Source organism: Corvus moneduloides, chromosome 11, assembly GCF_009650955.1.
Source record: "Corvus moneduloides isolate bCorMon1 chromosome 11, bCorMon1.pri, whole genome shotgun sequence".
Taxonomy (NCBI): domain Eukaryota; kingdom Metazoa; phylum Chordata; class Aves; order Passeriformes; family Corvidae; genus Corvus; species Corvus moneduloides.
The window spans coordinates 14,304,115-14,320,643 of NC_045486.1; the positions used below are offsets into that span (position 1 = coordinate 14,304,115).

The 16,529-nt window shown below is 37.8% G+C and overlaps 1 protein-coding gene across 5 annotated transcripts in view; it reads right to left on the bottom strand.

The window, feature by feature from the left end:
- Positions 1-517: 517 nt before the first annotated feature.
- Positions 518-16,529, bottom strand: part of CACNA2D3 (calcium voltage-gated channel auxiliary subunit alpha2delta 3) — a 398,896-nt gene continuing 382,884 nt past the window's right edge. For all 5 annotated transcript variants that reach the window (XM_032120753.1, XM_032120750.1, XM_032120749.1 and 2 more), the window contains 3 exons: positions 4,301-4,413; positions 3,469-3,551; positions 518-2,644 (listed from right to left, as the gene is read on the bottom strand). In XM_032120753.1, coding sequence (XP_031976644.1) covers positions 2,552-2,644; positions 3,469-3,551; positions 4,301-4,413 — 289 coding nt within the window. In that variant the 3' untranslated portion in view covers positions 518-2,551. The remainder of the gene's footprint in view (positions 2,645-3,468; positions 3,552-4,300; positions 4,414-16,529) is intronic.

Genomic DNA, 16,529 nt, shown 5'->3' on the forward strand with positions numbered 1-16,529 from the left:
CAGCCTCTGGATTTCAGTCCTGTCAGTGAACTCTGTGCCATGAAACTCATAACCATCATTTTCCTGTTCAGACCAGGCTGTTCCTGTTGTAGCCATTCCCTCTGGAGAAGGGACTTACTGGTGCACACTCACCACCAAGTCCCTTGGCCTCGTGTCCATTTTTCCTGACTGGCTTTATCAACCTGGATTCACACTGCACCAGAAACTTCTAAAGGAATAGATACAAAAATAAAAAGATGGCTTCAATAGCAGAGAAATGGCAACTCATAAAAATGTTTTTACACTTAGCAATTGACTTGGATTACTCTGTTTCACGCAGTGACTTGTTTGTGTACACCAATGCGTTCTGCCTTCATAACTTTGCCTTAGTATCTGAAAATGAACTGTCACATTTCTCTGAGCAATATTCATTCACATACCCATATTTTAATATCTTTCTCAATATTAAGTGAGGCTGTCATGCTTTAATCTCTCTTGTCACTCCCTGGCTCTTTGCAATTAAAAAAATGCCCACCTCTTTCCAAAATGAACAATGAATTTTATTACGGATTTTCATCTAACTTCTGTAGAAATAAACTTTCTCCATTAATGTATTTCCTTTCTTCATAAGCATTGATGATTAACACATCAGATAGTTGTGTGCAGAGCTTTTCAATAGCTCTAATGAGAAAGATGCTTTTTTCCACTTTCTACTAACAAGGAAAATCACCTGTATTATATTGGCTATAAACATTAAATAGCATTACAGAAGAACAAGCATCAGACATACAAAAGCATTATGAGACTGCAATGTTGTGAATTCTGAAAACTCAGAAGGAGAATCAGAAACTAAAATACTTTATTTATAAAGTCTTGACATTAGTTTTTGCGAGATGATAGAGGGTAAGGGGGAATGGTGCTCAGTGAAAAACCAAGAAAAGAACAGCAGGATATCCATGTCAGCCCAAGTGGAGAAAATGCCTTGAGTTCCCAATTTGCTCAGTAAACAGAGCATGTCACTAGGACAACAGTTTGACTAAATGTCAGCTGGAAAATTATTCCATAGTGAGTAGTTTTGAGACCAACAAGCAAGGACAGTGAAGTCTGTAGGAAAAACCTCCAATAAAAGAAAAAAAAAGAGGTGAGGAAAAGAAAATTATGAGTCCAAAGACTTGTATGGCTTCAGAATCAGAGGACATACCAGTGCATCTGAACCCATGAAAGCACTGGAGAGGAAATTTTACTTTACTAGTTCTTCCTCTTACAAGCTGGATAGTATTCTTTAAAACAAAGCCCCTCTCAGTGGCCATGCTCCCTATTTCCAACCAAGATACAGAGAAAATCTGCTTAGCCTTTATCCAAGGCTGAAAGCAAACTTACACCCAACCAGGAAACTGCAATCTCCAAGTACCAGATTCAGAACAGTATATTTTTTATTTCATTATTTTGTATTTGATGTATTATATTGCTGGTAGGACGCGTTCTCCTTTGATAGAGTTCTACTTTGCGTAAAACTCCAAAGATTAATTGAGACTAACACAGTTCAAAGATCAAGATCTTCAGCAAATATAGCCACAGCAGGGACTTCGCTGCCAATTGCAAAAGGAATATGCTCATCTCTATTACCTCATTTCCCTTACAAAGGCCTGGAATGAAAACAGTGGTCTAGATCTTTGCCTACCAACAGGCACACTCAATGAAAACCAATAATGGGTTCTGCTGACGCAGATGTGTTGCAAGTCAGACTTTCTCTGCTTATGACTTTCGTCATAATGAGCTGCTCCAGTCTGCCATGAGATCTCGAGGGCAGAACACCAACAGAACAGTGTCACCCTTTGATATGGGCTATTCTACATGTCTTCCTACTCCTTTAGATGAAAAGTGCTCAATTTTGCCATCTGCAGCCAAATCAAACAGTTTGATCCAAAGCTTGCCCAAGTTAGAACCAAGGCTTTAATAAGGCTTTGACTCACTTTCTAAATGCAGATATTTTATAGCTATTTCCAGGAACCAAACTTTCACTATAATTCAGCACCATATATTACCTGCTCAGCTTCATACGCACACAGGTGTTTCCTAAAGTTGTTAATAAAAGCTATTCTGCCTTATTGTAAAAGCCAACTCCCCATTTTCTTCCCTGAATCTTTTCAGAAAGAGGCTAAATGCATAATAAAATATCATCCATTTATTTTATTTTCTTCCCATCATTCATTATTTGAACAAATATATTAGCATACTTAAAATACACTCTGAAACTGTGATTTTAATATACTTTATTGAAAAAAGTACACAGTTTAAATTGTTTTCAATGGGACAAAGCAATGGTCACCTCTATCTACCAAGTCCTTTTTTGACGAATCACAACTACCATATGCCAAATTCACATCTGCATGACTTGCAAAGTAAAAAGATAAATCTTTTTTCAACATATCTTTAAGAATTTATATCACCAACAGTTTAAAATCATGAAATGCTGATGCTCTGACTATATTTCATGTCCTCTATGTTGCACCATTTCCCAGTTCACAGTTTATCCATGTTTTAGCATGCCAGTTGAACACATCAGTCGATGTCACCTGGAGAAAATCGTCAATAGCAGAGGAAGGAGAACAAGAGAAGGTTTAGCACTAAGGCCTGAGACACCGCCACATTCTCTTGCATTTTCCTAAAGAAAATAAAACAACAACAAAGGAAAATAAACACAAGCCACTACATTCAATTATGACACATGATTATTTAGCAAACATAGGCATAAGAGCACTGGTGCAAACAACAAAGCCCATTAACTAAATAGACTCAGGAAGTAATACAAGAACATGTTTTGAGTTGGACATGTTTATGTTGTAGACTGAAAGTGAGCATGAACAAGTGATCCCCTCCACCTTATACTTTAGGTCTTGTTCTACATTGCATTACCCCATCAGAGGCAGAAGTAAAGCTACTCCAGAGTAAAAAGGATGTATATGAACCTATCCTGTACGAGCCACTGTAACCACATCCTGGTCTCTATCAGCTCTCCTTGGCACTGTACAAGAGTATTATGCAGTGCACAGAGCAGTAAATATATACAGTGGAGGGGTCACTACCCCTCCTGAGCAATATTATGTGTAAGCACAATGACTGTGGCATGACAGGTATGATACTGGAGCTAATTACTGAAGCAAACGTTAGCAGCACAAAGTTCTCGGCCATCTCTAACAACGAATCCTGTGGTCAGTGCTTGAGCCAGAGTTCTCAGATATTTCTGGCTGCCAGTGCTCACATCCTACCAAGTTCTCTTACGTGATACAAACCAGTCTGCAAAAGCAGCAACTCAGGACATTGTCTACATGAGCACAAAAAAGACTTGTAGCACACTTCCCTTACTACAGAGTTTTCTGTATATTTCCCAACATTTCATCTTGGAAGATAGTTTTCCTATTTACTGTTTTTAAAGAAATAAAAAATTTACCAGAGTCTGAAAGAAAGGAAAGGTAGATAGAAACTTACTTCAGGGTGAAATCCATGACAAGATTCTGGGCGTCTTCTTATCTTCTGAGATTTTAACCGTTCACATTTAAGAGATTCATTATGTATGAGGCAGTTAAGGAGAGATTGTATTCTCATGGGAGTGTTTTGAAATGAATACAGAGAAAATCTTTCAGCTCCTTTCTTCCTCTCCATCAAAACCCCCAGGTGATATGTGTGGTCACCACAAGAAAAAGTGATTCGAGTGCTTTCCTCTCCATGATCTGTGTTTTCAACAGCACGTGTGCACTTACACTGCTGACCTGTCTTTCCATAAGTTGGCAATAAAAGCACACTGCAGGCTGCTTTTGACAAATTCCAACTTATGGGAAAAGACTAATCCTGAACTACCTGAACTACAGACCAGCAAAAACTAGGAAGTGGGGAAATTAAAAATCAAGTGATATATTTACTTTGCTACATTTTTGTATTTTTGGAAAGCAGGATTCTGAAACATTTTCAATGCTCCAGTCATACCTTAAAAAGAAAGAGATATCTATATTATAAGAAGTTCTATAAGTTTCAATATCATGAGTTCCAGCCTCATGAGAAAATTGCATAGTGCATAATTCGAAAGATGTTCATCTAAAGATGACCATGACCTTATGCTACTTAAAGATCCACATGTGCTTGCTTAATTCATATTAAAAAAAAAAAAAAAAGTGAATTCTCACTGAAAAAATAGTGAGAACACATTTCAAACAGCAAATATAATGGGTGACGATGTCATGCAATGCAAGTTTCCCATGATAAGAAAATTTTCAATGTTTGCATCTTGAACCTCTTTCTGACCAGCTTGTAAATAAAAGGATATACCTTATTTCTATAGGTGCCATGGTAATTGGTGGGACAGAATCACAGAAGCATTCATTATCTACTACCACCATGAAGAGGTTGCTACTTGGGATCTGCTGGATAACAAAAGACCTGAAAATTAAAAAGAAAACAAATAATGGTGACATTATCAGCATTTCTGAGTCACTGGGTCTTGCTAGGAATTTATCATATTTTTCTTTTTCAGATTTCAGTACTGAATTCCACTCCATTCTGACTACCCAGCTACTTATTTATGGTCTGGAATGAAACAGATCCACAGCACTGATGAAGGTTCTTCTGCAGCCACACAGCTCACAGTCCCAAACTTGAGTCTCTACAGTTGTGTTAGGGACTTTGTGTGTTCTGGATGTTGCTTGAAGCAACCCCAGCTGCTGATCTCAGCTTTCATCTGTCCTCTTGAGAGTCGTTTCATTACTGAGCCAGCAAAACAGAGATTAGGCCTCAAAATCTTTCTAAGCGAAGAGATTTATTTTAGAATAATAATGACTATCTGGTACAAATATGGTGATAACTCAGCACCACATCCAAATGAAGACAAAGTAGGCAACTCAAAGAGAGAGTGAAAAATAAAGACATTTTTTGTAAGAAGGAAAGCACCCAGGGGAGACAAGGGAAGGATCCTGTGGGTACCAGTCAATGATGCACAGAGTTTCAATGAGCTGAACCCTTAAGCACATACCAAAGAGAAAAGGGGTAGAGGGCAGAGCCAAATAGGCACTATTTAGCTGTTCCTTTGAAATTCAGGACACAACACAAAGAATGGCTTTAAGGCTCAGACCCAATTCTTAGTGAAATTTTAAAACAATCTATTAGAATTTATACATCCTATCAGCAGCGTATCGGCCATTTCGAATATCACTGAAATCTGGCAAATCCAAGAATTAGGTGTTTTGCAGCGTGGTTTGCTGGTAAATGTACAGAACATTGAGTGAGGGTTTGAGCACCAAGAAGTTGTGGAGAGAAACATATTTTTCCTCAGACATCTTTCTTTAAATACATATTGTCTTACTATAATAACTCCCTGCTTTTTCCAAAGATCACAGAAGATGAAATAGCAGAGAGGGCAGGGAATATTTAAACCTAGCCTAAGAAAAAAAAGTTTGGAAAACTTACTATAAAAATGTTGCCAACGGAAAGATTAAATGCTTTTCAGTATTTTTTAAACTTACTGGACCTCCATTAAAATTACACTTAGAGTGATCTGCAATATGTTAACTTTATGTTTATACATGAAATATACATTTATGGCATAATGTAAAAGGCTGAACTTTATAAATGTACCTATCAAACAGCTGGAGCATGTAGCAAGACTGACATCATTGTAATGGAGCATCTGTGGCTTTGTGGATTTGTGTGTGGGAGAAATGGGGCCAATAAAGGAAAGGAGGGAAAATCTTTAGCAGGCAAGAGCACCAAAACTGCATGAACTTCTCAAAACAGCTAGGAATAAATCAAACAGTAAAGGATAGAAAAAACATTATTTTTATTCCCAGAAATTGGCATGATTTGCATTTTGTGCAGTCTGAAACTTATATTTATTGTATCTTTGAAACTAGCTCAGAAGAGAACCTGGCGGGCATAAAGTGCTTTAACAATTAATTGGATACTAAATGAGTAAGTTCTCTTTTTGCTGAGAAGGGAGTAATTACTCTTCTGTTTTACCTATGGTGTGCCTAACTTCAGGCCCTTTTGTGATGCATCTTTTTGTGAACACTGAAGCCTACGGAAAGCAAGTACCACCCATGCAGGCTTAAAGGTGCCAGTTCACGAAAGCCAGACAATTTCCCATTCTGTTTCTTTTTTCACCCAATTCTTTGAGGTGCCATAAAGGCTGTGTAGTTTAATGCTATTCCTTCCCCAAACTAGAGAGGGGGAGAAAAGTTCCTATCACTTCACCTAGCTGGGAAGAAAGCACTTAATCCAGAAAAATGTTTCAATTACAGAACTATGATGCTGAAAAAATTACTACACAGCTACACTACGGAGTCTAGCAAGATGTTCTGTATTGCTTTATTACGCCAAGCCTTCATAATTTTTGACTTCATCAATTTGGGGAATGTATGCAATGTACATGCATTGATTGATGGAAAATATGAACTAAAGGAAGCTCAAAGAACCATATATTAGTTAAGTAAAAAATCCTCTTTGCTACCTTAGGAATTATATCATAGGTATCAACTAATCACACTGACTCTGTTTAGGAAACAGTGACTATTCTTACAAATCTACAGTCTGTTTAACTAGTACAGAAGTTTGTGAAGTGTCTGAGCTTATGGTGGCTGCCACAGAGCATGGGACTGCTATAAAGAACCATAAAACAATGAAATTTTTGGCTCATCCTGGCATTTTTTTCCCATAGTGCACAATAACAACTTAACTAATATCTTGAAAAGTGAAACAACTGGCTTCTCATCCTCCCACTAAAAGTAAATTAAGAAGAACATGTTTTCTTCCATCAAGCAGTATATGGATGTTTTCTCTTACACAATTCTCAAGCATAATCTGGAAATGAAGTTGTAAAGCCAACATATCAACAAGTGAAGACAGAGGATTCAAGACCGAGACTGAGCTGAGCAAATAAATAAGGGCAAAAAATGTCCATTTTCGCTTTCTTTTCTAATAATAGTTTGCACAAACAAATTATACTTCTTTCAGCCGCTGTAATTTAAGATCATTTCACAGTCATGAGATATTCTTACCCTCAGCAGATCAGTGGCAAAGCAGTTTGTGCCAATCGTAACCACCACAGTTGCTGTGTGACTATTCAGATAATTCACATGGCACTGCTTCCATGCCCAAACTGGATAAAGCACGCAATCATCCCAGCAGCAGCTCTGCTGTTTGTGATCAGCCTTCAGTTCCCATGGTGACATGCATATGCATCTTTGAAATTCATTTTGAACATTCATGCCAGTAAGTCTCAGAAACCAAACATTCAGAGAAAACAAAAGGTGTATGAACACAGTCAGACCAAAGCCTTTCAGAGACTGAGACATTCCACCAAAATACTTCACTGTATATGCCAAGGTTCTGTTGCAAGGGAGAAAAACCTCCAGCAAACAGCTTCCATGGCTGCAGTGAGAAATAAAGTAGCTGACAAAGTAGGGAAAATGGTATTATCTCTTTGTAAGATCCACTGTGAGCCTCTAAAGTTTCTCTTACAATAACCATTTCTGAACACCTGCTGGCTAAAGCTGGCATTTGTGTCCCTGGTAATATGGAAACCAGCTCTCAAGGACTGAGTAAGGAGTTTGGCTGAACTTCATTGCTGTTTTAACAACCAAAAGAAAGTCTGTGTTTAAGTGCCTTAGTATTATGAAGAATGTTTCACATTTAAAGGGCAAAGCTCTTTTTGTTTTAAATAGTGTAAATCTTTTGATTTGAATCATTTTCCTTTACTGCAGTAGCATCACCATCATTTGATAGGGGCAGCACAGGAGTAGGCTTGCATATATCTCCAAATAGAATAAACTGTTGGGGTTCCTGTTGAAGCCACATTGAGTCAATAAGAAGCCCATTAATAATTTCTCCTCTATCTTTCATCCACTGAGGAACTAGCTTGGTTTATTTGATGTGCAGGTTCAGAGGGTTTAAACAGACCTGAAAAAAAACTGCTTCTTGACTTTGTGGGGAAGGTGAGGAAGGAAGGAATTTACTACTTGAAAGGGGTAGACAGAGAGGGAGGAAGAAAATCTAGTTATGCCAAACTATTTTGTTAATGAATTAAAAATAACAACAGAGAGTAAATCTGCAGGAAACTTTGTATTTTGAGTCACAGCATTACATGTCAATTTTTTCACGTTGCACACAGAATATCTGTTTCTTTTTAACCTGTTTTGGTATTGGTCCATATAGAGACGTGTACAAATAAAGTGCAAATTAATTTGAGAAAAAAAATCTTCATGTTTTAATTGGAAACAGTAAATATTTGCTCGAAATGCAATACCTATTGATCTGCTCCTTGAAATTAATTATTCATTGTGGAATTAAATAGGAAGAGACTTGGAATTCAAGTACTGCTGCATTCATAATTATATTTGGTAGTCATGCTTCTGAAGGCGTGATAAGAAAGCACACTTTTAATGTGTGTCTGGTATCTGAATGACTCTTCCCATAGAAGATCAGTTCCTTCTAACTCCTTTAGACAGCCTACAACTCTGAAAGCTTCACAACAGCACTGTAGTGCAAATGCTGGAGTGCAATCACACCTGCTGCCTTTAAGAACATAACTCAGGTTCCTACATTAGAAGGGTGATCACCTCCAGCTCTGGACATGCCATTCAGACTGTCTGGACAAACCATTCGAGAATAATTTGGGGCAGGAGCTTGGCTTTGGGGATCTGAGTCATCCTCTGGAGGAGGGTCCTTCTCTCTAATGGATGAACAGTAATCCTGCAGAGGAATGCATCCTAAAGAGGGTGAAGCATAATCCCTAAAGCTAAGTGTGGGCTACAACACCTGTTCTGAGAGAGACAGCACATTACACTCAAACCTGATTGGTTGGGGTTTTTTTTGTTTCCTTTTGTTGTTGTTGTTGTGTTGTTTTATTTAAATTTAAATGGAAACTCTCCCTTTAATTTGTATATGTAAAAGTCTTTAAAGAGTCATAATATATATTCTATTGTTATAATAATTCCTTCCCAGACTATGTTAAAAATAAACCAAAACAACCAAACAAACCAAAACCCCCAACCTAATTCCCAAAATGTCACTTATTTTTCATAAGAATTGCTTTCTTCTGTAAGTAGAAATAATTAGAATATATACAGTGCAGGAGCAGGGACTGAGCTGACACCAGCCTTGCAGCACTGCCTTCTCTCCACACTGTGCTTCTTTCTCTTTCTTTCATCTTTCCACCTCTGGACTTCTGGGGAGGTAAAGTTTTAGTGAGGCAACTGGGAGAGGGACAAACCTCTCTGGAAAAGGAGGAAGATGTTCCAAGGTGGAGGAAAGGACAGGGATGACAGGACAAGCAGTGACAGTGCCTTGTGGGAAAGGATATAGGGAAGCTGGTTATCAACTGCTGCAGGAGGAGGCTTTGCCATGAGGCCTCTGCAGTCTGTCTCCTTAGAGATTTTGGAGCATTTCTCATATTGATGGAAAAAGGCTCAGCAGGACCACAGCAGAGCTGTGCCCTTCTTACTTCCTGGCTGCTGTTTCTTCTGGCAGACCACGTCCAGCTTACTGGCCAACTTGAAGATCACACACTTCTGTGAGTCACTGATTTCCCTTCTTAATGCAGGTCATTGCTTCACTACAAATACCTCAATCATATGGTACAAAATCTATATGTGGTAGGCTTAACATCTTGTCTCTGAAATGCTGTTGGCTTCACCTTTCCTTTCCTAGATCAATAGCAGGCAAAGCTAAGGTAATTCTACTTCAGACGTGCCAGAGATGTGTCTCGTCCAGCTAAGCAAACCTAACCTTTAAGTTGTTTACTCTCCACTATTTGACTACAACATCTGCTATTAAAGGAGATCGATATTACAGTTGAGCAGCTTAGTCTCTGTGTTTCCATGCAGGAGAGGTAATCCATTTTCTTGTCCACTGGTGTTAATCTTCGGATGGGATATAAACTGAGCACAGGGGTGAGGTTTCCATACTAATAAGCAGCTATTTCCATAGCCCGAGACACAGTGAAACTTAAGGAAACTTGTTCAACACAGCATATTTTGTATGGCCTGAGAGTGGGCCAGGCAGCTGTAAGAGTCGACACAGCGATACTGGGTTGTTCGGACTGAGCATCCCAAAGACCATCATTTCTTGGTCATTTGTACTGAACTATTTTCCTTTTCCTGCCCTGCAGCCCTGCTGCCATTAGCTGGTGGCTACTGACACTGCTACAAGATTGTTTCAGCAAAAAAGAATGTCAGGGAACCTCCTGAGAGCATTCAGAAATCTCTGATTTTCAGATCCATGGCTCCCTATTTTCTTCAAACAGCTGCAAAGGCTGAAAATTATTAGAGGGAACAGAACTAATGTCAAACAGCATGGAACTCAGAAGACACTTACAGGATAAAACTATGCTTGTGGGACCAGAACATTTAGACAAAATATCTTCCTATTATCCTGAAGAATGGAAGATATTTCTTTGTAATTTGGGGAGGATTTGAACACAACAACATTATAAGCAATTCAACTTGTCCAAAAACAATGCTGTGTGTTTCTTGTTAAAAATTATTTCTTGTTTTCTCACAGAAACACTTCACTATTGCACTTTGCTTTAAAAAGCCTTGTTCATAAGTAATAATTGCTGATCTATAAACTGTATTTTACAATCAGTATTCTCTTTTAATTTTACAAAAATACCCTGCCATTATATCTGTGCTTATAAGAACATTCTGCAGTAGAATATGTGGTCACAACAAACATATGTCTTAGGCAGGATTCTAGTAATATAAATATTTAATTGACTGTTTGGATTCACTTTTAATTCCATGCTCAGGTTTAGCAGCCTGAGTTAAGGGCAAAAAAATCCTTGTATGTATTTTCCATTTGTTTCCTTAATGACCATTGGAACACTCTTACTGTCGTCTAATGTCACAGTGATGACTGTGGGACTTAAAATCAAATTATGAGTAGAATATCAGAGTATTGTGTTGACAAATGTCACTCCTGCACATACATCATCAAATCAATCATTTTTAGGTGACAATAGAAAAGATCTTTTAAATACCACTTGTTTTGCTCAGGCATGCCAATCCTACAAAGGGTGGTAGAATTTCACTGTGAGTAGTTTGAACGGAAATAAACGTAGGGCAATATTTTCAAATTGGCAACCTAAACACATGCACATAGATGTGAGGAAGTGTCTCGATTTCCATGTACTCAAGTTAGATAGCCCTCACTGGCCACTCTGGCTCCTGAGCATCACTGTAAACTCAGCCATTTCCCTCTGGGCCTTTCAGTGTGTTTCTTGCATGCAAACCTCCATTAATGAACTTGGAGTATTTTGGATTAAGATGAGTTGTAACTTTGGGATTACATTTCATATCTGTCAAATGTGATCTTTCCTATTTTTTAGAGAAAGAAAAAATACCAGCATCAGGGTAGAGTAAATGGAAAATATTGTGCACGCTGCACTCAAATACGCGTTACTCACATAACTGTTGGTTGCAAACGTTCAACCCTTATGGCCTGGAACAAACTTTAAGCATTCAACTGAAGTGCAGATATCCACTTTGCTGTTTCCCAACTCCTATCATGTGCTTTCCAGGCTGCTGGCCACATTTCCAACCCACATTTCTCTCACTTATCACATTTTTTGCAGTGAATGAATGAAATGTTTATATCGCAGTCAAGTTGGGCTACTTGTTTTTTGTTTTCTCGGGGGTTTTTTTCCAAATAAATGATGATAGAGAATGAAATATCTTTAATGCAATTTATAAAAATAACATATATGCCAATAACAACATTTCTGAGAGCTGAAGCAGTATACAAGAAATCAGCTAGTGGCTCTCTCACATGAAAAGAGGCAGATAAACTCACAGCCTCAGGCTTGTAATCAGATCCTGACCTCATGCTAGCAAAATATTTCCACCACATAGAGCCTGACTGCCTGTAGTACAATTTGGTATCAGTGCAAACATACTTATAGCAAAGTTTAGAACTAAGGATTTAGGTGAGCAGTGTCATCCTCACCATTCCTGTGCCTGCTGAGTGCTCAGAGCCCCACAGAGCTGTGCCATGGCTGGAAACCCCTTGGCTTCAGACAGGGTCCCCCAGAAGTGCCCATTCTCGCTCACTGCCCACCAGGGGATGCTTCTCAAATAACTGATGCTCAGACAAGAGTACTTGACCAACTGCACATTAGGAATGCTGCAAACATCCAAAAACTTAGAGTGTGCAGCCTTTAGGATGACAGAAGATCCTTAGTGTAAGGAGGCATTGGGCTGTTCATAAGTGCAGCCACCCTTCCATTTGAGGATGCAGGATAATGGAGAGTTTCCAACCTCCAGGGTTAAAATGTACTGGCAATTTTTTTTCAAAGAAATTGAGGCCAGGAATCCCACAAACTTTAAATATTAGTCAACAGTCATACCCCTGAATAAACCCGAGCTCTGTGGACGTAAGTGGGTCTCCACAAGCAGAGTGGGTACCTGGTTCTGTGCTCACAGTGACCAACAGAGGAGACACAGTAATTGGCACAAAGCAAATCACATCAGAGGTCTCTTAAAGATTTTTTTCTTTTGACAGTGACACCTGGTTAACAAGGCCACAACAGAGAGGTCAGAGAAGATATCCAGGCTGAAAAATGCTGCTCCACTAGAGCATGTTAGCAAATATGTGTTTTTCAGCAGAGTTCTTCAGCTCTACTCAAGTAGTTGTGGTTTGTATTGAGAGACATCTCAGATTGTGTTTTTTAAAATACTATATGATTTCTAAGGAAGGTTCTAAATATAACTTTAAGATTAAAAAGCCAGTTGATATATTCTGGTTTACAAAGGCTCACAGATATCATATGACATTGTGAAAGTAACTTTTGAATTGGTAATTACTCTTTTCCACAGATTTAGGTCAAGTCTCATCTACAATATGACTCTAGCGAGGTGCTACACAACAGAAACAGAAGTATAAAAAGCAGAAACAACAAGGAGATTCACATTAAAAGTATAATAAATCCTAGAATAGAACTGCTCATTGGATGTGTCTACAGTGTGTTTTTCAAGGGTGTTGTTAATTTCTTTCTGTTAACATAAACTTTAGCAATAAATGAGAAGGCCACATCTGAAAGACAAAAGCACACTATATGCCATCTTTTCCATAGCCAGCTAAAATTCTATATTATCTTACGTAATATACAAATGTTCCTTGCATGGCTCTCAAATCTTAATATTCATGTCGTTCTTCTAACTTAAAGGCTTTTAAACATCCTTTAAGCTCTCCCAAACCCTTTAAAAAGGAAAGTGCTCCATGTGAAGATGTCTAAGCCATGTTTGCTTTGTTTTTCATCTGCCAATAACATGAATATATTACAAACTAATGTTCTAGCATTAGCAATTATTCACAAGTGTGCCTGGCTTTAAAAATTCATCGCATCATTTCTCAATTTCAATTAATTTTTTCTATCCCAAGCCATTGTTAACAAAAATAATATATATTACTACTCAGCTCTATATATTATGGCATTCATACAACTTTTTTAATCCCCTGTCATTACAAAACATCCTTTCATTGCATCGGCTACTATATATCATTTTGTTAATATTTATTAATACTTGTTCAAAATATAAAATTAAGCTAACTTTTAAGTAGATTATTATTTGTATTTTAATGGAGTACTGATTTTATTATGAACAGTGAATGGGTGCAGATCTTCATCATCTTCCCCTGCAGAGGTTTTATCAGAAGTGGTGAGGTAAGAGAAAGAGTGCACATCTCATCCTACTGGCGAGAAGAAAACCTATAGCAAAACTTCAGACATTAACACACTCAGTTGGTAGGAAACAGGCCCAGGTATCTACAAGATTTTACAGTGCTTACAGAGGGAGACACAGGGTGACATTCTGTGCATAAACAACTAAAATGCCCCAGAATTCAACAAGCATACTAAAAAAGTTCTGAAACAAAAAAAGAAGAAAAAGAAAAGCAGTACTGAAGATGTCTGTTTAAAAACAAAAACCCCAAGCAAACAGAAGTTCCCCAGCCTTGAAAACTGTCCCAGGGATTGTTAAACTAATGACTGGCAGGCACAGACCTGCCTGGTAACTTAGATATGTCTTGCCCTATTATTTTATATACCTTTTTTCTTAAGCGAAAATAGTAATTTACAGTGTTTCCTGAACTGGTCATTCAAAATATACATTATCAAAGGGTAGAGTTAAATTGCCCATACAGTGACTTTAAATTACACCTGCATGACAAACATTATAATCACTGGTGCCTTTGAAGTGAAGAGAAAGTTACTCAGCCTGCAAGTGGAGAAGTGTGGGTAACACACAATATAACATTTTAAGCTAAGTATAAAGACCTTTAATAAACAATTCTAGCAGTTTAAATTGCATAATTTGATACTTTTTACAAGGAAAGAACAGGGAAAAAAATATTTTTGGACCTTCTGGAGTTTTGGGGTTTTGGCTAAAATAAGTTTCTAGAAATACTGCTGTTGCCTCAAATGTAAAGACTTTTTAACAGCTGTAAGTATTCTGAAAGTCCGGAAGATCTGCTTTTCAAAACAGAGGTACCAGATAATTCCATATACTTAGATTTTGATCCTTGAGACTTCAACACTGAACCACTGAGGCATGCAAAATACAGTTTCCCTTGAAGATATTCCTTTACTTCCATGCATATGTTAGCAAGTTCTCATAAATTAAGGCTTGTTCAACATTTTAAAGACCAGTCCTGAGCAGTTTGACTGCAGCACACCTGTGACCCAACATGGGCACGGGTCAAAACCATTCATGTGCACATTTTCACGGGGGTACTTGGCACAGCTGCTGCAAAAGCAATGGTGCAAAAAGGTATGGGCTAAACAAAGGGTGGGCAAATAGAGAGAGCATTTTCCTCAGGATCATAAAAGATGGACACAGTAAAAAGAATACAACCCAAAACATCTTTTAGAAGACTGCCTATAATTTACTGCCCTAACAGCTCCAGGACATATGCAAGGACTTTCTGATACACATCGATAGAGCTCCGAAAGAGAAGAAATTGGCCCTTGATGCTTTGACTGTTTTATGTGGCAAGCTGGTTTGTTTAGAAGCAAAATAACTACATCTGAAAAGGCAAATGATTATTTATTTCATGGGAAATGGAACTGTGTATTTATTTACACATTTTAAACATGATCGAGTACAGCAGTTTGGCAAGCTTCTACCGAGAAAGAAATGCGGAAGTATTTTAGCAAATGGCAGTATGTCTCGGAATTAAGTGGGTTTTCAAAACCATTACCATTTTAATGTCTGCAAGATTGCACTATTCCTGACACTGATGCACTCATGCCCTGAGCACTCTGCATCTAATTTGTGTTGTTATTTATGTGTTACTGCTAAATCTGTGCACTTAGTGGACAAGTCTGAAATTAGCCATTATAAATCCACATGAAGCGTTCACTGTCATCCTGAACTACACTTCCATTGCCATTTACCTCTTTTGCTGACAATAAACAGCATTCAATTCCCAGTCTATGAGAAAGCAAAAGAAGCAATTTGGTTTATTGATGACTTTCCTTGTTAACTAATGTCTGCTTTCTAACACTCTATTGGGACAAATAGATGATACACAGGACAGTGTTTATTCAAATATGTAGTTCCTATACATTTTAACAGGCAATTTACATGTGATGCCCAACAAGGTAAAGTAAACACATTCATCTTTCATATCTTGCATAATTAAAATACACATAAATCTTTCCCAGGGTTAGGGTGATTGTACCTACATACTTCCTTGCTTCCCTGGTGGGAATATGGCTTTCTTATATTTCCTTTTCTCTTTGTTTTGTGTCTTAAGATTGTGAACAAAGAACCAACTGGAAACAAAACAGTTTCTTTGGGGTTTTGGTATTGACCTTGTGGACCCATGAGTGCTGCAATTAAAAGAGAAGGGGGATTTTTTGGAAGTAAGGCCAGATTTTTGATCTTCATCCAAGTCCAATATGTCATCACACATGAACAGAAGAGGTTAAAAGGGCAGATTTTTAAGCATTTGGCTGTGCAACTGATGCCTAATCTGTATACCCACAGTTTCTACAGCAAACACACAAATTTGGCAACTATGCACTCAACTGGCTCCTTACAACTTTGAAATTTTAACATACATGCTTCAAGTATAAATAGTCATTTGACTAAATTGCGATACCCACGCTTGGAGTAGCCCGAGTTATAACTGAAATTAATGGTATTTTCCTAAACCAATCTTAATGAAAACATCTGAATTTTCATTCATAAATGAGATTAGCAATTAGACAAAACCTTTTTTGTTTGTTCCCCAAAGAGATGAGAGGATATACTAAATAGATTGGCAAACAGTTTCTGATCAAATATCATAACAGCCATTATCCTTTCTAATTCATAACAACTTTGACATTCTAAGGATGCTTTCCTGAGACATTTTTAGTGCAACTAAATTTTGTTACCCCAGGAGGCAAAAACTGGTGAGGTACCCAGTGAACATTGCTGAAGAACATTGGTTGGCACACTTATATTTAAAATTGGCTAAAGTATTGGGGCAATACTTCATAACACTACAAGCAGCACTGAGAT